Source organism: Chroicocephalus ridibundus, chromosome 2 (genome assembly GCF_963924245.1).
Source record: "Chroicocephalus ridibundus chromosome 2, bChrRid1.1, whole genome shotgun sequence".
In the NCBI taxonomy this organism is placed as follows: domain Eukaryota; kingdom Metazoa; phylum Chordata; class Aves; order Charadriiformes; family Laridae; genus Chroicocephalus; species Chroicocephalus ridibundus.
In genome coordinates this window covers 160,020,377-160,043,783 of record NC_086285.1, presented here as the reverse complement: position 1 = coordinate 160,043,783, position 23,407 = coordinate 160,020,377, and the positions used below count along the sequence as shown (strand labels likewise).

Genomic DNA, 23,407 nt, shown 5'->3' with positions numbered 1-23,407 from the left:
TTCTTTCCGTGGCAAAGTCACAAAAGAGGACCCCTTCACTTTTTTTTTTCCTAACATGGAACAACTCTTCTCTCAAACTTTAGGGATAATTCCCAGAATATCAGTTCTTCCCGAGTGGGTGAAGCCACAGAGGCATTAGAGTTGGGACACAGAGATACCAAAACCTCAGCAGCTCAGTAACCATTATGACAGATCGCTCCTGCATTTGGGAGGGAGGCATCATAGCTGTAGTCGAATTGCAGTTAAAACGCGTGAATGTGATAATCCAAGGTGGTCTTCCCCGCTTTGTGAGATCAGGAAACAATCCTCTTTGAAGTAAAAATCTAGAATCTTTTCTTGGGGAAAGCCGCATTATTACTGATTGCTCTGTAACAGCAGCCAGGCTTTACCGGGACAAGTTTTGTAAGCATACCATGAAAGAATCATGCACATCTTAGTCCTAGTACACCTTTAATTCTAGGTGGAAGGTACTTCAAAAGAAAAAATAGTTATTGTTTCCTCCAGCACACCGTAGCCATTGCCCAGCTACCACTGTGCAAGCACAAGAGGTTAGGACTCTATTGGAACAGGCTGCCCAGGGAAGTGGTTGAGTCCCCATCCCTGGAGGTATTTAAAAGACAGGGAGACGTAGTGCTTAGAGATATGGTTTAGTGATGGTTTTTGTCAGAGTTAGGTTGATGGTTGGACTAGATGATCTGAAAGGTCCGTTCCAACCTAGGCGATTCTGTGATTCTATGATTTTCTGAATCAGCCCAGACAGACGCTACTGAATACTCAGCTAGGTTTGAATATTCTATAAGAAAAAAATAACTACGAAGGATTACAAAGGATTGCAAAGTACTGTCATTGCAATCCAATTTGACTTGTAATTTATACTTTCATAGGGATCTCTCTACCCTTTAAATATTTTCCCCCCACTTCTGTTGTCTTGCTCTGTAGTACTCTGAGAGCCGTGGACTGGAGCAATAATTTATAACTAGTAAAATGTTGTCTTTCAAAGTCTCTGATAGCTCTGAAAATACTTCTATCATCACAAGTGAGCCCCCAACCAGTGAAAACATGATGTGTCAAATACCATTTTTTTGCTTTATAGTGTGCGAGCGATTAACCTTTCTGCAAGAGAGAGGCAATGGAGGAGTGAAGAAGGAGCTGCCCCAGCTGGGAGAAATGCTGTTCTGTTTAACTGAGCGATGCCCAGAGGAATTTGAGTCTTACGGTTGCTACTGTGGCCAAGAAGGAAGAGGTTACCCTACTGACGCACTGGACAGGTGCGGGCTCTTCTGCAATCTGTCATTAACTATGGGTATTATTGGGGTGCCTATGGACCAACAAAGATCAGTATACCTTTTTTTGGGTCTTGTATTTTTGCGTATCAGTAGTCAGGCCACATTTTGAAAAAAAAAAAAAAAAGCCACTGAAATACATAAAACACGAAATAGTCTAATGTCACTAAGACACATTCTGTTACTGCATCAATGTTTTGGACAGGACTTACGAACTCAATTAAAATAAGAAAGGAGAACAATGGGAGGTAAGCAGAGCAGAAAGAACAGCATATCAAGAGAGATGAGAATAAGGGTTGCCATGAAACTTGGCTAACAGACAGTTTGGGAAGCAATTTATGAACGGAAGAGTTGGCATACATCTGTGCCGCACTCTCCTTCAGAAGAGAGTACGGCTCGAGAGAGACCTGCCACAGCCAACTGTGTGCTGTCTTGGTGCAACTGGTGAAGAGGAGTAATTCCGGAGTAATGCAGAGAACTCAACCAAAGTAAAGAAATCTCATTGAAGAGTGTCGCATTTACAACTAAAAAACTCTCCCTTTGTGGAAGCTCATAATAGTTGGGGCCACATCAGGGTTAAGTATAGCCCTTATGATACAGCAGGCTCAGTTTTCCTGTACTTGCACACAAATAAGTCTGCCTACAGATGCTAAAGCAGACCACAGGCAGGCTAGTCATGGCTCTGGCTATCACGATGCAGTTTTCAGATTTTCATCCAACAATACTTGAACACTTGAAGACACTTCTCAGAGAGGATTAGGTCATAGTTACAGTTGTAATTACATGGCTTAAAAATAAAACAAAACCCACCGAAAACTACAGCACTGTTAAGCAAATGATACCAAAGGAATTAGGATGGAAATTCCGAAAGCAGGATAGGAGGAGGGTAGGAACAGGTTTGTTTTATTTTTTCTTCTTCCTTACGGAAAATTTTTTCTCATCGTATGAAAAATAAATTTCTCAGTTTTAATGGGCATTGAAAATAAATAGATAAAATAATTGTACTAAATAATTATACTAAAATAAGACTATTCTGTGATGCAGGAGTAAATACCTTTCAGTGACATCTACTGTTTATTTCAGGTGCTGCTTCGCTCATCACTGTTGTATGGAACAAGTTAAGAAACTTGGATGTCATGCAGAAAGAAGTTCAGGATCTGAAGTTGTGTGTTTTGATCATAAGCCAAAATGTAAGTTTGGGTTAGAGGAAATTCCTTATGTCCTGGTGGCAGCGTATCAAAGCATTACAGCCCGAATGCCAGCAGGCCTGTGAGCTGCTACAGCTGAGTATGGGGACAGAAAAATTTGGCTTACAGAGTGTTAGCAATGCTTCACTATAAACCCAAGTTTTTTTCCTGATTGAGATAAAGGTTATCACACCACTGTGTACGATGGGACCAGGTCAGGCTGAGAGAATTGCATTCAGGTATTTTATGATTAGAGACAGACGTCAGCTGTTCATGTCTTTATGTTTACAAATTCACTTAAAGCCATTCAGACTTTCAGCTGCCCGGCACCTTGGTGTCAGGCTTACATGTAAATGATTAAAGGTGAATTTGAAGACTAAAATTCAAGGCAGATTTGAAAATGTTATTTTCAAAAGCTCGTCTACCCATGGCAAATTACACACTGACTAATCGTAACTGCTTTCAAACATTATTTCTGAAACTTCTTTTTAAGGTATTGGTTGGAGCATGTGTGAGAAACTACTGTGTGCTTGCGGTAAGACAGCAGCCGAGTGCATGGCTTCTGCCTTCTTCAATGAAAGCCTTAAGTTTCCACACAGGCAAGAGTGCCACGAGGAGAAAGTCTCATGCCAAAGAGACCCTTACGAAAGGCCTTCCATTGGCACAGAAACAGACACCGGGATCTCCAGCTCCGAGGAGAGCAGTGAGGAGGAAGGTCCACTGTGGAGCGTGTTAAGAAGAGCCAAGAGAGAGACACGCCGTCCCCTTGGAAACTCCAGAGTTGTGCAACATGAAGGCAGATAATCAACCACGTGGAGCAATGGCATGGAGACTTCCAGAGTCAGCCATTGCATACCTTACTCTTTATCACTCTACAGGCTGCTTACACTTTGCAGCACACAAATGACACAATCGTAGACTAGGTATTACACGTTAGGCTGTGTAACTCCTCACCACAGTGAAGTCGGCACTATGGACCATGTATTTAGGTCAGATATTGCCTTAAATAATTATTTGACAGTGTTCTGTATAATTCCATTTGATTTCTATGTAAAATCTGTTCTGATCAAAGACTGATCTTTGTTGATTGTGTAGTTGGTTCAGGCCGGATCTTGCTGATGGTGGCTAAGTATTTCAGGTATTTAATTAAACCAAACTGCAACTACTCCAACTCTTTTTGCAGATGTTCTTCCTTTATTGAGCTAAGCACAAGACATCCAAAAGAAAAAGTAAGGTAATTATATAAAAATGGGTTCCTTCTTCCATTCTCATCAAACAGCAATTTTCAACGTGCAGAGTTTCTGCTGGTCAAACAGATCATGACAGTAAAAGACGCACTCCTTGCCCCAAAGCTGCATACTACGCGTGGTTAGCTATCTTGTTTTGAGAGATTTCAGGATGCTAAAGGGAATATTTTAAAGGTTCTGCTTCCTGGGATCAACTAAAACTAATGTATTCTGAAGTGTGTAATATAAAGCTGGAATTATGCTTTTTTCTTTTTACTGAACCCAAGTTTGTTTGCTTTTTTTTTGTTTCCAAATTCACCACTCATAAGGTTCACCAGCTATCAGACAAGAGCAGTATAAAAGGATATGTACATCCTTTTACTTGATAAGACACTAATTTAGACTACGCTTTGACCATAAAATATCGCCACAAGAAATAAAATTACTACAACATGACTACTGATAAGAAAGCTAAACAACAAAATAAACCCATCCAGGGTCAAAATCACTAGCACCCTTGTTACTTTGATATGAAAGGTGCACACAAAGGTATAATCTTTCTATGGCTTTCTGATTTGGCTTCAGTTGTACAGCACTCAACCGTGCAAACACACAGCTTAAACCCCCCCAGAAGCTGACCTGGGCAAAATGGCAGATAAGCTCTTATTCAATGAGATCACCAATATTTCCATACTTTTGCTGAGCGTGTCTTTGCAAAAGGAAATCCATACTAATACAGAACTTTCTCTGAAGCACATCTAATTGCGAAGGAAGGTTTGACTTCTTGATCGAAAGAAGTCAACAAAAATGATCACAAAGCTGACGAGAGGGCTGGAGCCCCTCTCCTAGGAGGACAGGCTGAGAGAGCTGGGGTTGTTCAGCCTGGAGAAGAGAAGGCTCCGGGGAGACCTTATTGCGGCCTTTCACAGGGCTTGTAAGTAAAAGGGGCTTATAAGAAAGATGGGGACAAACTTTTTAGCAGGGCCTGTTGTGATAGGACAAAGGGTAATGTCTTTAAACTAAAAGCAGGTAGATTTAGACGAGAGATTTTTTACAATGAGGGTGATGAAACACTGGCCCAGGTTTCCCAGAGAGGTGGTAGATGCCCCATCCCTGGAAACATTCATGGGCTTTGAGCAACGTGATCTAGTTGAAGATGTCCCTGCTCACTGCAGGGGAGTTGGACTAGGTGACCTTTAAAGGTCCCTTCCAACCCAAACTGTTCTATGATTCTATGATTCACTAACAAGTCCTGGATTGCTACAAACTTTCTAGCAACTCAGCTGCTCTGAAAGGTCTGGATTTCTTCTCGATAACCTCCTACAGGGTTGAACTTTGTCACAAAAGTGCTCCTTACAGATCAATCACCATATCCTAATGCTGGATACAGAAACGCTACCCGTGTTCTTCCAGATCAGGAAGCAGTTACCTAAATCGCATCACTTGATCTCCTTGGGCAAACAGAACTTTGTGAGACCAGCAGGTGAAAATGCCAGTGGATGTTCTCTGATGAGCAGTTAATATTCTCTAGACCTCTGGCTAGTGGTATTCTGCAAAGGATTAAAGCAATGCAGAAAGAAAGAAAAACACCAAAAAAGCAAATAAAAACCAAACCCAACAGGTATTTAGCCCCATGAATCCCACTGCCTGCAGTGGCTGCACCATTAACACTAGTGAAAAAAAGCCAGGAGAACATAAAGACTTTTTCTTTAAGGGAAGGCAGAGAGGATAGCTACGTGATGGGAGAAATTCCATCAGCAGACAAAATTTTAATTAACTTTGATTATTTTTGTTTCCCCCACGCATTATGCTATACAGAAAGAGGGCATTTCAGTACTTGAAAAAAATGCTACAAATCCATTAAATGCCCATTTTTGTCCAGTGCTGAGGATGAGATCTGCATTACACTGGTACGTTTACTTATTTCAGAATTGGAGCTTTTATCAGCCTTGTATCGTAAGTGATGAAAAAAACTATTTTATATTTCACCACGTTTATAAATAAAAATGATAATGAAAAGGTCAGATAGCTAATTAGCTGAAATGGGAAAAATTGGCCTTTAAACAAGTGAACTAAGTGCGTTGCTGCTTAATAATACCACAAGCTCATCTCTCTGATTGATGATAGCGGCGCTGCTGCTGTGAAGCCTGCGCTTATAATACATGCTTCAGATAAAAAACCCATCCTTTTCTGCTAATTATTAGAAACTAGTATTACATTCATGGTTATGCAAATAACACATGCATATATTCACTCAGGGACAAGCTGAATTTTCTGATTGCAGAGATAGAGACAGATCATTTGAACCGATCAACTAACAGAGAAATTACAGTATCAATAAGCTGTTACTCAGGCAATGTTGTTATTACTTCGGGCTTTTTTCCAGTATCTCTTATTTCAGGAAGACTCTAACATAAAAGTTGCTCCGTAGAGTAATTACTGCCACGTGAACTGTGTTGATAAAGAGAAGTCTTAAATAATCTAGCTATGATTAACTATATTTATTCATTCTCAGAGATCAGTGCTAAAATAAAAATAGAAAAAACAACCCAATAAGCAGAAAAAATGAGACATCTTTTTTTGGATGAGCAGTTAATATTCTATAAACCTCTGTGGCTGATAGTATTCCCCCTTTCAGCATTTTTCCTACGTTAAAAGTGTGAAACATTAAAGCAGTGCAGAAAAAAGGAAAAGCACCAAAAAACCACCCCAAATAAAAAAAAAAAAACCCAGAAGGTATTTGGCCACGTGAATCCCACTGCCTGCAGCAGCTGCAAGACGAGACATTGCTTTTTTCTTCCCTCATTCTCACAGTAGCTTTATACTATGTTTTTTCAGATTTTGGGGCATAGCTGGCCAAAACCTAGTTGTTTCCTGAAAGTGAACAACTAATCTATTAATTACTAATGTAAAAAGATTTCCTACTTTATTAGATACTGATTTACTTATTTTAAGCACTTACTGATTTACTTATTTTAAGCACTTGTTCTTTGCCTGTAAGCTGATAAAGGATTAAAGATTTGGCAATATGATTTCATAAACAACCTGACATAACTCAGGTGTACTGGGCATCTTCACCACAGTATCGTTCAAACCGTGAGCACTGAGTGAGTTAAGTCTTCCAAATAAAGGCAAGGCTGTGAAGAAGCAAAAACTTCCAGGACAGAAACTCCCCCAGTTACCCAGAAAGTAGCTCTTAACAGGTCACCTTGGTTTCGTCTGACTGCAGTGGCTGCCACTTTTGTCCCTCCTTGACTGGTTTCATGTGGTAGGGTAACAGAGCCTTATTCACCTTTACACCTTCTCTTTAGATATGATTTAAAATAATCTCCCAAGGGTGGCTACTGTTTTCTCCCTGGATTGGTTTGAGGTATCCGTTGTCAAAATCCTGCTCAGACCAACCGGAGCAACAAAAAAGGTTGATGACTACAGATCTCAATAGCAAGTTCTGAGACCCACGGTAAGTCACAGAATACAGAAAGAAGATACCTACCCTCTAAAATTTCCTAAACACACACACAAAGTTTGAACATCTACAAAAGTTTGGAACAGAGGAGCAAGGGAAAAGACAACGACAATATAATCCTCTCTATATTAGGATATGTCTCACGTGAGCTAGAGAAGGTCCCAACTTCCTCAAAATAGAAAAAAAGAATTGTTCTTCATGCTTCTTTCAGCGTGTACTATGAAAAACCATTTAAACGAATGCTACCAAAAGAGTCACAAACAACAGTATAATACTCAGCCCCGTTAGATGGCATCACTGTCTGAAAAACACTCCCTGTGGATGAGATCACACACCCCAACAACTTTATTCCTTGAAATCGATACTACAAACCTCAATACGTTCCTTAACCAGGGAGGCAGGTCCGAAAAGCATAGCTTATTTATCTTCCTGAAGCTTGTATGCTATTAGGAACTGACTTTTGTAATGTTGCATTCTCAACTTTTGCTGCAATGCTATAACATTTGGGGGGGGGGGGGGGGGGGAGCATGTAAAATGAGGTCTATTTTAAATGGCAAAAAACTTATGTCATTGACATTTTAATTGTGAGCAGTAAAAATGAACTGACACCTCTAGAAAAGATTAATTTTAAATTTTGGTTTATTTTATTGCTTAAATATAGATTGCACAGTGTTTTCTTACATTTATTGAAACTGGTTCATTACGTACAGTACAGAATATATGACCATCAGAACAACGGACAAATTAGCCCTACTCTGATTTTAGACAACCAGCTATTTCTATCTTTTGAAATTAAGAAGGATTTAATTTATTTTGAAGTGACCTACTACTAAAAGCTCTAATTTTTCAAAGTGACACAATGGGAAAGAGAACCCAAAGCAAAAGCTGGAATACATTTAAACAGCTGGAAACCGATTTATAATCATGTGACAGTACTCGGTGTGTTGCAGATAACACAGGGCCAGTTTGCAAACAGGGCTTTTCAGTTCTGCAACTTGTCTGAAGAACATAAAAAAATTCAGTGAAACACAGCAGCTTTATACGGTACAACAGCATTCTCAATTCATTTGGTTTCATTCATTAGCTACTTATTACAATAGCTACCAAAACAATACATTTTACAGCCCCTCCCATCTCCCAGCTGTCTAGAAAGGCCAGAGTGAACCAATCACCAACTTACAGACTCCCTGAATTTCCAGAAAGGAAGAAATTAAATACCCTGCGAGCACACGGAGTGTTACAAGCTCTTCACCCCCTGCACAACACCTGCACAACACCTGCATTTCCCAAACAAAGCTCATTTGCACACTGAAAACATGGAAACCTACCACCAGCATATATGAAAAATACTTCATAAACAGAACAGAAAATGAAATGCTGAATCTAGTTATTTTCACATGCAGCATTCATGCAACAGAATTCAATCACAGAAACAATCCTGTATTTACAGCAACAGTCTCCGTACTGCAAGAGTGCAAACAGAAGTACATTCTTTATTTCTTAGACTCCTTATTTTCTTTTTGTACAAAAGTGCACAGTGTTATTCTTAAAAAATGACAGAGTGGATAAGTGTTTTACATTGTATTCCTAGGTTAGATTTATTATTTAAAAAATTACACTCTTCATATAGGCCAAAAACTATTATGTCTTACCTTAAAAAAAACCCCCAAAAGTGAAAACTAAAAGCTAGAGTCCTATTTATGTGTAGACTGTGGTCTGATCAGGCTGATACGCTGCAGCAGTAAAAATCACAACGGAATGCTGTAGATAAGGGGCTGTTTCGTCATCCACTAACAGCTGTGATTGCACTGTTAAACTGAAAAGAAGGTCTCAATTACCTTTTGAGCTTTGTGAATGCTTTCTGAAAGTCTCAGCATGATATCTCATAGGTTTAAGTACCTGATATTTCTCGGATGTTATGTCACATCAGGCTTTTAAAAGTATTCCAGTGGAATAGTGATTTATAGTTTGAAAAACTTAAAATCTGTTTTACGGTGGGTTTGCTAATGCTCAAAACAGTCAGAAAAATTAGCTGGCCTGATAACCATTCAGATCTCACAATCATGCAATCATAGATTAATTTAGGTTAGGTTGGGACTTCTGAAGGTCATCTAAACCAAGCTCCTGCTCAAAGCAGGGCTAAGTGAAGTTAGATGACTTTGTTCACAGCCTGAACGCTGTTTACCTAAACTGCTGGCTAACTTAATGTCTTACATTTATTATAGATAGTTGAGATCATTCGTTCATGTTTATGCTGCTTCAGTCAGATTCAGATGCTTCAAACTTACTATTCATGGCATCAGCGAAAGCAGTTTTTTCCTTTTGCCTGCAGAATTTGGTGAGTCATAAAGACAGCACTGACAATTATCAGCAAAAGCTCAGTGATTTACTGTATCAGTTTTACTTTATTTACATTTGAATAGTATACTCAGATACATAAACCTATGAAAGTTACCACATTTTCCTTATGGTTTGAGAAATGAAACAAAAACGAACACAGAGATGCATCTCTAAAAATGCTTTTGCTTGAAAACATATGTAATAAATTCTTGGTCTTTAAACAGTTTCATCCAGTTTTCTTTCAAATTCTAAAATATCATTAAAAAGCTGTAATAAACTACAGAGAAATACCTCATAGAATATATTTGTAATTTCTGTATTTATGATTTAAAATGCCCTCAGTTTATTTTCTGCTATACTAAATATATCTCTCATGTATTTATACTAAAGCAGACAGTAAAACACTACTGCGTTTTCCAAAGTACAGTCTGTAAACCATACACCTTAAGACATGAAAAATATTGCACAGTTCAGTGCTTCAAGAGGAGAATTCTCCTCTTTAGGCAAAGCATTTAACTTTTAGCAAGAAATACAGGACATATACCGGGCGTATATATCTAAAAAGCATGTTATGTGATGCATCAAAAAAACACTTAACAAGTGTCCATTAATTCATTTACTGTACTTGAACACATGTAAGGTATTGTTTTTTCCATATATTCCAACATAAACCAGTTGACTAGCTATGACAGCACGGACGAAAGGGAGCTAAGGTAGCGCTCCACTGGTTACATTTATTAAGATGAAGCAAGCCAAAAGCATTCTATTTAGACATATAATTGAGGTGGAAATGAATAAAAAAACCCAACAAACAAAAAAAAGAAAAAGCTTTAACAGGTTTTTCAGTTACAATGCCTCAATTTAAAGGAATTTACAGAAATACAAATTCCTAGAGTAACTGAAATATTCATCTATATGGCAAGACAAGTTTTAAATCTTTTACATGTACTCAAATATGAAAATGAAGAAACAGGATATATGAAAAACCTAGCTTCAAATATATTACAGAAGAAAACAACTCAGGATAGTCTCATGAGTTTGGCTAGAGTAATTTGTATTTGGCTCATGTCCACCATTATTTTAAAGGAAATAAACAATAAAATTTGAAAACTCATCTTGTTCTTTCTATTGTACTCTACTCTAAATAATGTCCAGCAGACTTCAGAAGACACTTAATACACACAAAGATCTGGAAACTTCATCTCATAGACTGGAACAGACTGGTAATGAGCGTGTCCGGCAGTAATGGTCATCGTTCCTGAGGGGCTAGGCGGAGGACTGTGTGAGAAGAACAATTAATATACAGAATTTATAATTATATGGACGGTTTTCTTTTTTATAACTTTACGCATTAATAGCTGAAAACAAAGAGCAAACTATCCACCCCACCCCAGCCCCCACCCCAACCATCAGTATTTTATCCTATTCCTGAAATTCTAATGAAATTATCATGCCTCAGGTGGTTTTTTTTTTTTGTACTCTGGTCTGAATCATCGACTTCATGAATGTTACAGAACTATGAAAATACATTTAATTACTAATAAATACTATTTATGCTGCTCAACAGATGTGCACAACTCTCTATAATAATGTCATGTACTATTTTGACTGTTCAGTATCTAATTACTTTCTCAAACAGATACAGCAATGGGAAAAACCCCAGCATTCTTCAATACTACTGATATACATAGAAATAATATAAGAATAGACGTATACTATAACATGGTTTCTGGATATTCTTCACTATCTAAAAGATTCAAAATAAGAAAAACAAAGTGACTGTTTTAGATGAAGACTACTCTTTTCCATTGTACTGGTTTTGTCTGGAGTAATTTTTTTTACGGTAGCTTGTATGGTGCTGTGATTTGGATTTGTGACCAAAACACTGTTGACAACACAGGAATGGTTTAGTTATTGCTGAGCGGGGCTTACACAGCGTAAAGACCTCTTTGTTTCTCACACCACTGGGGGTGCACCAGAAGCTGGGAGGGGACACAGCTGGGACAGCTGACCCCAACTGACCAAAGGGATATTCCATACCATATGATGCCGTGCTCAGCAATAATAACTTTACGGACAGAGAAGGAAGAGGGGGACGTTTGAAGTGATGGCATTTGTCTTCCAAAGTAACCGTTATGCGTGATGGAGCCCTACTTGCCCTGGCTGGGGAATTGTGAATATTGTGAATACCTGATGGGAAATTGTGAATGAATTTTTATTTTGCTTTGCTTGCACATATACCTTCTGCTTTACCTATTAAACTGTCTTCATCTCAACCCATGAGTTTTCTCACTTTCACCCTTCCAATTCTCTTCCCCATCCCACGGAGGGGGAATGAGCCAGTGGCTGTGTCGGGCTTAAACGCATACCAGGGTTACGCCACAACATTCAGCTAAATCAATTATTTTCTGCCTATTACATGTGAACACTGTGACATGAGCACCTGGAAGTAGTCACAATTTCTTTATAACTCATATTACATTCCTCATATTCTTCTTGCATAAAGCCTTACCGAATGGTGAGTTCCAGTATCTGGGCAAGTCTATCATGAAGCAAGTTTGCCTAGGAAAAAAAGATTAAAATTGAATTATTAACTACTATATATTTAATCAGGCTAAAATGAATATGCTGGGCCATACTCAGTGAGTGTATTCCACATCACCACATGGCAAATCTAGGCAGCATTTCCTATCTCAATTGCTTTTCTCACTGCTGCAAGGATTCGGAGCCCTGGAGAGGCACGTGAGATTGAGTGAGCCCGTCTTGGAGTGCAAGGAACTATATAACAAATTTTGCTGTTGTAGACAGAGTTTAACAAACCTGAAATACACTTAGTTATTCAAAAATATACAATGGGGTAAATACAGCTCCAGTTACCCTAGGATGAAACAGGAATGGGCTGTAAATCTAGCCTAGAGAAGAGAAGGCTCTGAGGAGACTTTATAGCAGCCTTCCAGTACCTAAAGGGGGCCTACAGGAAAGATGGGGAGGGACTCTTTATGGAGCGACAGGACGAGGGGCAATGGTTTTAAACTGAAGGAGGGGAGATTTAGATTAGATATTAGGAAGAAATTCTTTACTGTGAGGGTGGTGAGACACTGGAACAGGTTGCCCAGAGAAGCTGTGGATGCCCCATCCCTGGAGGTGTTCAAGGCCAGGCTGGACGAGGCTTTGAGCAGCCTGGTCTAGTGGGAGGTGTCCCTGCCCATGGCAGGGGGGTCAGAACTGGATGATCTTTAAGGTCCCTTCCAACCTAAACCATTCTATGATTCTATGATCTAGATTTCAAAGACAGTAAGGAAAACGTTAATGTGAAGAGTGTATGAGATTTCCATTCCTTTTCAAATGGTCTGAGAGCAATCAAAAGCACACTTTAAATAACTGGAATTTCTCAACATTGATAATATTGGCGACAACTTCTTTAGAAATAACAGCAGCAGTGACATGGTAACATAAACCACCTTTAGCTAGCACCTCCCCATTACTGCTTATACTGGTATCTTCAACGCTGCAAAACATTTTTCAGAAACTCACTTTGGTTTCACATTGTGCTGCTATTTCTTCGAATGGCGCTTTTTGGAACTTTTCAATCACAAGACGCCTTTTTTCTTTTTCCTGTTCTTCAAGTCCATTGTTATCTTAAAAAAAATTATAAAAATAAAACCAAATGTAACTTTTGTGTGTCAAGTAGAAGTGATATCAACCTTCAAATGCAGACTGCAGAAGCAAACAAGCACTGTATTTGAAGTGATGCAACTGTAGTAAAGCGCGCTGTCATCTGTCGTTCCAAAGCAAAATGCAGGTACAATTTCAGGGAACTGGTTTGAGGTTCCCAGTTTTGCCTCTTTCTTACTACGTGCTTTAATTAGGAGTACATGCAGGCTTCCTTTCGCTTTATTATCCAGACTCAAGACTGCATTTCTCACTCACTGCACGCAAGTTCAGCTTCAAGGGACAAAGAAGGCAGTATCCTCCCTCCCAGTACCACGCAGACAGGATTTTCTATTAGAATTTGGGAAAAGCAAGTTCGGCCTCCACAGGCTGACTGAACCTACAACCAGCTGGAACTTCCCAGTATCTAATGAATTTAAGTACCTCAGTGATCAGGCAGTTTTGGAAAACTGTCAGATTGGATCACTGTTTAAAATATCAGCGTCTACTGTTTAACACATCCATGTCTAATTCATGGTTTTTTCAGGATTTTGGTGGACTGGACAGCATTAATTAGTACATACTTATAGTGATAAGAAATAAGGAAACTGGATAATTCTGAGTTCTGGTAGGTGCGTCCCTTGTCAGAATAATATTTTTTTAAACAAATCAGACAAATGTGTATCAATACACTAAATAAAAAAATGGAGTGTTTTTGAAGTCTACAATGTGTGCCTTACAATCTATTTTCTGAATGCATTGCAGACCTGAAAATCTTAATATGTAAAAATATTTCAGTTGCTTTATAAAGAATCACTCAATGGAATTTGAAAATCTCACATTATTTATAGCTTGGCCTGTAAGGGCAAATTTAATAGATGACAGGCACTTCCAGATGCTTTTCATTCAGTCAGAAAATGAATTCACTAAAATTATCCAGCTATCATTTCAGAAATTTAGATATAAATAAATGAAGTTTTTAATAAGTTTACTAGCTGAAGAGAAACAAATGCAATATTTTAACTATGTTATTCCAGCAATAGCTTTTTCTCTGGCAGTTCCACAGTAATTGAAAACTATGCTGCATAAACACAATTGTAATAAGTCTTACCAATTGCTTTCTTCAAAGCTTCAAAGGTGATTTCTTCAGTATTATCAATCTGAACACAAAGAAACAAAACCCCTTAAACCTCACATATAACAAGCTTCTAAAAAACAAGGAATGTGATAAATACAGAAGGTCAAAATGGCCACACAAATTTTCTGCCTTACAAGTTCCTTATAGCTGTACCTGGAGTTCCCATGACAGCCGACAGATCGCGAATTCACAGGTTTAATCCACTGCAATTAGCATTTTTATCAAACGAGATCAAGGAAAACTTTCCAAATTCTGGTCAAGATGCTCTATGGCAATAATACTTTGGAAAAAGAAGGTGCATTTCATCAGAACGCTCCTTTGGGTCAGGAATATGCTGTGGTGTTTCTATACAGCTAAGCCTCAGTACTGGTTCTTAGACAGCTATTGCGAATAATAGCAACCGCTCCGGGGGATTGAGCTACCAGCAACGTGACGCTAAAGGAAGAGATGGTAGTAGCGGCTAGAATGGAAAATGTTTTTTGGCTTTAGGCTAACTTCATACCAGTATGGGCTCCCCTCACTACAAGTAAGACATTGAGGTGCTGGAGCGGGTCCAGAGAAGAGCAACAAAGCTGGCGAGGGATCTAGAGAACGAGTCTGATGAGAATCAGCTGAGGGAGCTGGGGGTGTTCAGCCTGGAGAAAAGGGGGCTGAGGGGAGACCTTCTCGCTCTCTACAGCTACCTGAAAGGAGGGTGTAGCCAGGTGGGGGTCGGTCTTTTCTCCCAAGTAACAGGACAAGAGGAAACGGCCTCAAGTTGTGCCAGAGGAGGTTTAGACTGGATATTAGGAAAAATTTTTACACTGAAAGGGTTATTAAGCATTGGAACAGGCTGCCCAGGGAAGTGGTTGAGTCACCATCCCTGGAGGTATTTAAAAGACGGGCAGACATACTGCTGAGGGATATGGTCTAGTGATGGTTTTTGTCAGTGTTATGTTGATGGTTGGACTCGATGATATGAAAGGTCCCTTCCAAACTAGATGATTCTACGATTCTATAATTTGGTGCTTATGTCATAAGCTTCGGAGCTAAAGGGCTCTTCAGAACAAGCTATGTCTGATGCACTGAGAAAATGTATTCGTTTAGTAATAAGAATATATACACTTGCTGCTGCAGATGTACTTCATTAGGAATTGCTTGGGGCTGCAAAATTACCAAAGACACATGAACATTTCTCTGAAGAGCTCCAGCTCATGGATTTCTGTGTTTCAATTCTTTATACACCTACAGTTTCTATGTCATGAAGTATATTTACAGTGAAACGACTGTGATAATATTAGGGGAAGCTGCCTAGATAGCAGAACAGTGTTCACCTGAGCATAACATGCTTTCTTGGCTTGGACTGCCTTACTTTAATCCTTCAAAACTAACTACCTGTAAACAGGCAGCACTTTTATTTTTCCTTATGAACGCTAATTGTTTAGAATGGTCTAATATGATTTAAGATGAAAGATCTGTAAGGTAGCACAAAGTTGTTTCACCCAATTCAGAAGACCCTGCATTCTTTCTATTTTTTAATTAATTGACTCGACCTACTGTAAATGGAAAAGCCAGAAGTAGCAGCTGTTTCCTTTTTCCATCAGTGTTATTTCAGGAGATGGAGCTGTAAATAATATTTTTCTAACAGATTTTACTACGTTAGCATTGTATTCTCTACCTCGGAATATATAAAAGGTTAATAAACAAACATTAAAACACCCTTTATGTCAAATATTTGTGGATATAGCTAGACATAAAAAGTATTCAGGTTTCGAAATAATCATCTTTTATACAATTCATATTTGGTGAAAATTGCTTGCTTATGGCAGCCTTTTAAGATTTCTAATTAACATCCATAGTAGCTGCTAATATTAGCCAGCACTGTATACGGTTATTAATATCACAGAAGCACTAGCTGCTTTTACAAGTGCTTTCATCTTATAAATGAAGATAACTATGGAATAAACCATCTTCCTAAACAGGATTCACTAACAGACTTCCCGCAACAAAAAACTTTGATTGTGCTGACAAAAGAATTGCATTCATATTGTATACAATAGCAGATATTTTATGGATAAACAGTCTTCTACCTCAGTGTAGAAATGACACCATAGATCGTTAATCCTAAGACTTACATTAATTAGGTAGTTTATCCTCTCAATCATAAAGCCTTATGCTCCTTTTTTTGCAGTTTAATTCTGCTGACAGTTATGGATTATGTTATATTTACTAATCTACATAGCAAGAGAATCAGATTTTATATCCTCATAGAGTTTTTTTTTCTTTTTTCCTGCTCTTGAGTGACATCCACAGTATCATCCCGTGTTCCAAGTGGCCAAAAACACGCATTATGAGGGGACAAGAATTAGCAAAAATTACAAAGCGCCATTACTGAAGGAACAGGCTGCTCAGGGAAGCGGTTGAGTCACCATTCCTGGAGGTATTTAAAAGATGTAGCACTCAGGGACATGGGTTAGTGGTGGACTTGGCGGTGTTAGGTTAATGATCTTAATGGTCTTTTCCAACCTAAATAATTCTATGATTCAATGATTCTATGAAAATTTTTCAGCTGTTCATTATTTAGGTATCAAGGCCAATTTGCAATCAACAAACTGGAAAATATCAGTTTTCCCTTTGCATTGTAAACAAGCACTGTAAAGCAACTAAAGGAGGAATCTTTGTTTCATGTGTTTCTGATTAATAAAATTCTTGTTTTTAAGACAGGCAAATAGTAATTAATTATCCAAGACACTGTACCACATTAAACTGAGAACCCATACACAGATTTTGATTTATCTACAACTGCTATATCCTGTTCAAAAAATGTCAATGTGTCAATGCTTAACATAACATCAGCATAATTGTTTGAAACCTGAAAAGGAAGCTTCTCTCATTTGATTCTACCTTCAAGAAAGATGTTCAATCACATATAATGCATAAGATTAAAAAAGTATACTAATGGCAAACAACTCCATTCCTACTAGGAGCATTTACTTTCTTCAGAAAGCTAAAGATTGTGATAATCTGGTTCATTTTTCAAACATTTCTTTCTTCTTTGTCCTAAGCCTTTACCTAGTTTATCTGTACCCTTGTTAAAGCACAATGGCAGGAACTGAACACAGAATATCACCTGAGGTAGCATCAACACAAAGCAGAAAGGAATAATAATAATGATGCAAAACATAAATCACTTCTGTCATTCTAAAATGAGACTTACTCCTCTGCGATAGCTTAATACTGCACTTTTAACTAACATTCAGCTTGACTCTGTCCCCACATTCTGTTTCACGTCCCCAGCTGGTTTGTGCTTTAAGGTGCTAAAGGTAGGATTCATTTGCATGTACAAACACCTCAATTTCAACAGCCAATCTCCATCACAGCCAGCAGAAATCGGGTTAATAAAAATCAGCAGAACCTTGAAAAACATTCAGTAGAAATGAAAATTTATTTTAAGAAATACTTCAAATTAAGTGTCAAAAGATGCGGGATAATTTTAATTATAATGCAGTCTTCCTAAGGGATAATTAGCATCAGCTCCTGTACCTTACACATGAACTTTTTGTTGCTACTTTATCCTTCCCGTGTCTTTAAAGCACTGTGTGCTAAACTCTTCTGGAAGGGAAGAGTAATACTGTAACACCGTGGTGTATGTAACCTGCCTAGTTTTTACCTGCCCCTCTGAAAGACAGCAGGTCTCCCACTAGTCTGATATCTGTCAGCCCCATTTTGATGAACGAGACTCTCAGATACTTCAAATGATGCAGGGATACAGATGCAGGATTTTTATTTGATCCCTCAAAATGCAAAGAAAATATTTTAGAGTGTTTACTCATGAAATAGTAGTTGTATATATGTATTGCCACCCCATATTCTGCAGCACTATCTGTAAAAAACTATAGTGACAAAATACTTTACATTTTTATACAGCAAGATCAGAGCCTTTGACAACACATTTCTACAAAAATAGGCATTAAAAACATCAAAACCCCAATGCATTTAACATTGCTAGAACAATCAGATATTAGACTTTCTGGGAGAACTTCATTTGCATTCACCCCCTGCCACCATGAACATGCTGCTTTAAAACATCCTGTGATTTTCATACCTTATCCTCTGTGCTGTTGCCAGGCAGAATATCCACCTGAATAGATACTGTGTCCACAATGCTCTTCCTCCTGGAGAGTCTGTCCTCATCTAGAAGAAAAACCACTTATCTCGCTTTTTGTAATAGAGCTGAAACACGATCCATCAAATTTCCACACATCAGATGCAGATTTGTTTCTATATGCCTGTTAAACTCAAGAACACCTAGTTTATCATTTGGACCGTTGTGAAAAGTGATCAGTTACTGCCCTAAATTATTAAATATGAAGGAAAATAAGCTTTATATTGTCCCTTCCCCCTCTCATCCCAGATCTTGCCAACTTTCCCTTGAAAGCCCAGGATTCAAAAAAATTAGAGGAGATCTTATTCAAATGCATAATAAATAGCATAGTATATGATGACATATTGCTGCAGAGTAATTTACAAAAGCCTGAACTTATTTTTTGCGTTGTGAAAGTGAAATATTAAGGTCTTAATTTGAAGGTATTCTGAAAGAGAAAAGGGCTTCTTGGAAGTTGATTCATTGACAGAAGAAATAGATTTCCAAATGGAAATGAGCAACGATCCTTTTTTATTCTTGTTGCTCCAAGTACCGTATTCAGTGAGTCTAAAACTCTACTTGGTGAAAAAAAATCTCTCCATTTCTAACTTCCTACAAACATTTTAGCAAGTCCAGCTGGCCTAAAAAGTAGTCAGAATAAGATCAACTGTGCTGATACTAACAGCAACACAACGATTTCACTAACGCTTACGCAGACACGAACAAATGATCCATCAGTTGATGGATTTTCCTTTTGTGACTGCATTCCTGAGACAATACACCACTAATCTCTTCTCATTTTTGACATTTAATATACTAACATAAGATTAAAAAAACCAGTAAAAACACATTTACAGATGCATCATGAAGATCCTCTGGCAAATGGAGACTTGAGTGGCCTGACTTTCGTGCATCTCATTTACAAAACCATGAGTTGCAATGTCACATTTTAGATTTTAGCTGAGATCAAGCCATTTGGGTCAGGGCCATTATTCCTTGATGACTCACACTGCACACTGAAGCACCTACAGGCACTTGATACTAAGACAAAGATAAGGAGAACGCCTGTAAATCTCCACCACAAGGTAATTTATGCTGGTTCTTCTGCAACCTTTGTTTAAACCACTTCCAGCAAGGCGCTTTTGCAGTGCAAATATTGAGCACGAACAAACAGAATTCATTCCAGCAGAGCTAAACACACTCAGCTTTTAAAAAAATCAAGAAATAACTTTCAGAAGTCATATCAATGAAAGGCTATTTTAAGAGCAAGAGGCAGTGAAAGAACAAGATTAGTGAAAAGCACCTGAATTCCAGCTATCTTTGCCAGGTTCTCAGAGTCTCTGAGCACTTCAAGTGGCATTTTGAAGGATTTACTTAATTTTTAATCTCTGATGGCTCACTGGTACCTGACCCAATACATACAGAGCCTGAGGAAAGCACCTTAGCCCTCAAGAGTAAACACAAGACAAACCCACATCTTTGCTGCCATCTTGCTGCTCTCTCTGTAACTGACATCCAAACACTGAAAGGGACATTTTTGGGACTACTTTGGATAGAATTAATTTTTGTAATGGATGCCTCACTATACTTGCCTAATAAAAATGTCCATTTGTCTCTAATTTCAACATATTAAGTGGGAAAAACCTGTGAAAATTGCATTTTTTTTCTGTTATATGATATAAAGCTTGACCCCCCGCACACGAAGCAGCTCAGAGGAACGAGGGCGGTGGTGGAGCCCCAATACCTGTCTGCCCCAGTCCCTGACAGGGCTGTCCCAGGAGTTTTGGCCCCACCAAATCTGAGAATGGCACCCACCCCATGGGACAATGGGAGCAGCTCTCTGGGTCACCTCATTGACGGAGGTGACTGGGGTATGAGACACATAGCGAGATGGAGGGGAACTGCATCTTGGGATCACACAAGGCTTAGTGTGGGATGTTTAGGGGAGGAATCAAGGGTGGGGAAAAGGAGGACTGAGATGGTTTGAGAGGAGGAAGCAAAGAAAAGAGAGGGACAAGGGGATGAAGGCATCAATCCCATGTTAACCAGTTGCTGATCAGTACACACATCTGGCCACGTCCTGAGTTTCGTCAGTGCAGCCTGTCCCGTCTTCTCATTAAATCCCATTTCTCTTTCCCTGGGTGAGGTGTGTGCATGGGGTCTGAGTGCAGGGACTGGAGTCAGACCATGGGTCAGAGGGCCCGTGCGTCTGGAGCAAGCAAAGGTGCATCTGTGTGTGATCGCGAGGGAATAGCAAGCTGGAGCAGCAGGTGAGCAGGTGAAGTGGCCTGGGAGCAGAGGGTGTCCGTGTGTCTCTGAGGGTAGAAGCACCTGGCAGGACCAGGAGGTCCAGGCCAACTGTCAGAAAGACCATGGAGCCTGGGGGACTGACCAAGACCCATGTGAGCACACGCAAGGGCGCTACTGTGCACCAGAGGGATCTGTGCCAGCAGCTGGACTGGGGCTGTGGACCCTGGGGACTCACGTGACAGTGACTGGGAAGACTGGGAACCAGAAGACAGCTGTGGGCAGACAGCGTCAAAGCCCAGCTACTGGCGAGATGCACACAGAACATATGCGCGTATACGTGTCCCACTGACGGACCTTTATCCTGAACAGCCAGCGAGTGAGAGGAATCATCGCTCTGTGAACAACTCCGAGCTTCTCCCAACTTTCTACCAAGTTCCTGTAATGTCACTCGAAGAGGTAATTAGTTCTATCACAAAAATGATACCTATAGCCCTGCTACCTCCTCAGGAAAAGAAAATAGGAAGTTACCATATCGTAGAGTCACAAATCAAGAGTAAACACAAAGGCAAACCTTGCAGCAGCTAACATTGCTACAGGTATATCAAGGAGATAAACAAAAAAAAGCAGAAGGAAACACTAAGTACAACACAATTTTTGGCCTAAAGGTCTAAAGGCCTTCTAAAAGCTTTTTTTTTTTTTTTTGACTGTGCACATCCTATACACACACCACAGCTAGCAGGAGAGCAGGCTGACCTACAACTGATTTTTACCTTTTGACTTGTGTCTGCATTTATGAGGTTTTTTGCCTGATGGAAACAGAGCTAAATTAAAACAAATTATGTATGTACAGCCAAAAAAAATTTAATTAAATGTACATTTAAATTATCAGCTTCCCTTCTACCCCAAATAAGGAAGAGAACAAGGTACAAAAAGCGGCAAATATGAATGTCTTTCAAACTGACAAGCATAAAAAACTGAAACAAAGAGAGGATCATGATTTTATGTCTATAAATCATTGTTAAGCATTACGTCCTTAATATTCAGAAATACTCCAAATACTTAGGATAAAATCTTTACTGGCTTTTTAGTTCCAAACATAACTTTCACAGGAATATATAAAAAACTGATCCATCTTTTACTAAAATTATTGATATATTTTGAAACACTTTATTCTAGCATTATATGTATTAACAGTAGAAATTAAACATCTAAGTAAAAATGAAAAGTTTTGGAATTCCAAAATATTCACTTTGCTCTTGATTTTGTTAAATGAAAACCTTGGAAGCTCAGTATCTCCCAGGATCAGAGATTAATGATCCTAATCAGCTACGATAATAGGCATGACACCAGTTTTGGTTACTGCTCTTTTCAAGATACTGCAACACAACCCCCCCCCCCCGCCATCTGATTCACATACTCTAAGATTTAGCATTAAATATGGCTGCTTCTCATCACCTGAAGAAGCAGTTAATCACATACTTGCAGCTAAACTTGCTTAACCTTCTCAAAATTTACATATCTTTTTGTGGAGGAATGCATTTTTATCAAAGTATCCAACAAAACCCTAGTAGGGTCATTTGGGTATAAATACATCTCATTTTCTAAGAGAGGCTTAATCTGAATTTCCAACCAGACTGTCTTTCTCATTCACTCAGACAAAGACAGTAAAAACTGGAAACATAACATTTCCTTACTTGCTACCTACCTCTTCTGCCAATACTAAAATTTAATGATAACTGGTTTTTTTTGGATGCCAGAAGAAATAATCTGTCAAGTATAGTAACATTTTCCTTTTTAAAAGATGACAACCAGCAACAGCAAACAGACATCGCAGCTGTGTCGCGCATGTATCACTGGTTTGCCTGCTAGCACATAGGACAAACCCACATCTGCTGTTCTGGAGAACTCATCCCCTCCCATAGCAGCCGTCCAAAAAAGCTTATTCAAGAGCAGGCGGCAACGGAATCGTGCTGCAAGTGTGACAGATCTGGCATTCACTGTCCATACATATCATGTTTCTTTCTATACACGAGCTACAAAACACTGGAATCATATTTCCTAGGAACTTTTATTTCTCAAAAAGGTCAGACTGGGGTTTCCCAGAGTCTTACAATAAGAACAGTTAAGCACAGCCACAAAACACACACAGTTAATAAAACAAATGCTTCAAACAGTTTTTTTTCCAGTAAGTTGCTCAATTGGCTGTTGAAAATATATTAAAAGCAGAAAACACACAATGTCACATACTAAGCTAGTTATCCACACACTATTCCTGCATCTTGGTAGCACGAACTCTCAAAAATCTTCCTCAGGCACTTTCCTTGTCCTACCTGACATTAAGCTAGCCTAGGTATCTGATGGAGGAAAACGTAACATTCTTGATTAAATTAATATCTGCTTATTGAGAATTTGACTAAGGCAAACAACTGAAGTCAGCATAAGGCCAGATGGCAAAAGGATGGGATATGTTCCATCCAGCGTTTACATAAAAAGGATAAAGTATGCTGACTTGTGTAATCCTTCCTCACCTGTTAATTCAAATTAATACAGAAAAACATTAATAATCACCATTATCTTCTTAAGGTATTTTTTCAACAGCAAAGACTTCATTAAAAAGAGTTGAAGTGGGTTCAGGAACTTTCTGCCCCACCTTCTGAATTTAAGGAAAAAAAAATCTCTTAAAAGGACAGGAAGTTGAAACTTCTTAGCAATAACAGATGAGCTAATGAGAAAAAAAAAACTT

The 23,407-nt window shown here is 38.8% G+C and overlaps 2 protein-coding genes across 7 annotated transcripts in view; one reads left to right on the top strand and one right to left on the bottom strand.

Moving 5' to 3' along the window:
- The window catches only part of LOC134510882 (uncharacterized), a 47,662-nt gene extending 44,035 nt beyond the window's left edge, over window positions 1-3,627 (top strand). Inside the window, exons 29-31 of the mRNA XM_063324094.1 lie at window positions 1,094-1,268; window positions 2,367-2,473; window positions 2,964-3,627. Of these exons, the coding sequence (XP_063180164.1) occupies window positions 1,094-1,268; window positions 2,367-2,473; window positions 2,964-3,274 (593 nt within the window). The 3' untranslated portion in view covers window positions 3,275-3,627. The remainder of the gene's footprint in view (window positions 1-1,093; window positions 1,269-2,366; window positions 2,474-2,963) is intronic.
- Window positions 3,628-7,783: 4,156 nt separating this feature from the next.
- The window catches only part of EFR3A (EFR3 homolog A), an 84,381-nt gene continuing 68,757 nt past the window's right edge, over window positions 7,784-23,407 (bottom strand). For 5 of the 6 annotated variants that reach the window (XM_063327549.1, XM_063327548.1, XM_063327550.1 and 2 more), the window contains 5 exons: window positions 18,376-18,464; window positions 14,265-14,313; window positions 13,037-13,140; window positions 12,015-12,064; window positions 7,784-10,780 (listed from right to left, as the gene is read on the bottom strand). In XM_063327549.1, coding sequence (XP_063183619.1) covers window positions 10,675-10,780; window positions 12,015-12,064; window positions 13,037-13,140; window positions 14,265-14,313; window positions 18,376-18,464 — 398 coding nt within the window. In that variant the 3' untranslated portion in view covers window positions 7,784-10,674. The remainder of the gene's footprint in view (window positions 10,781-12,014; window positions 12,065-13,036; window positions 13,141-14,264; window positions 14,314-18,375; window positions 18,465-23,407) is intronic. The other variant, XM_063327547.1, reaches the window with a different exon arrangement.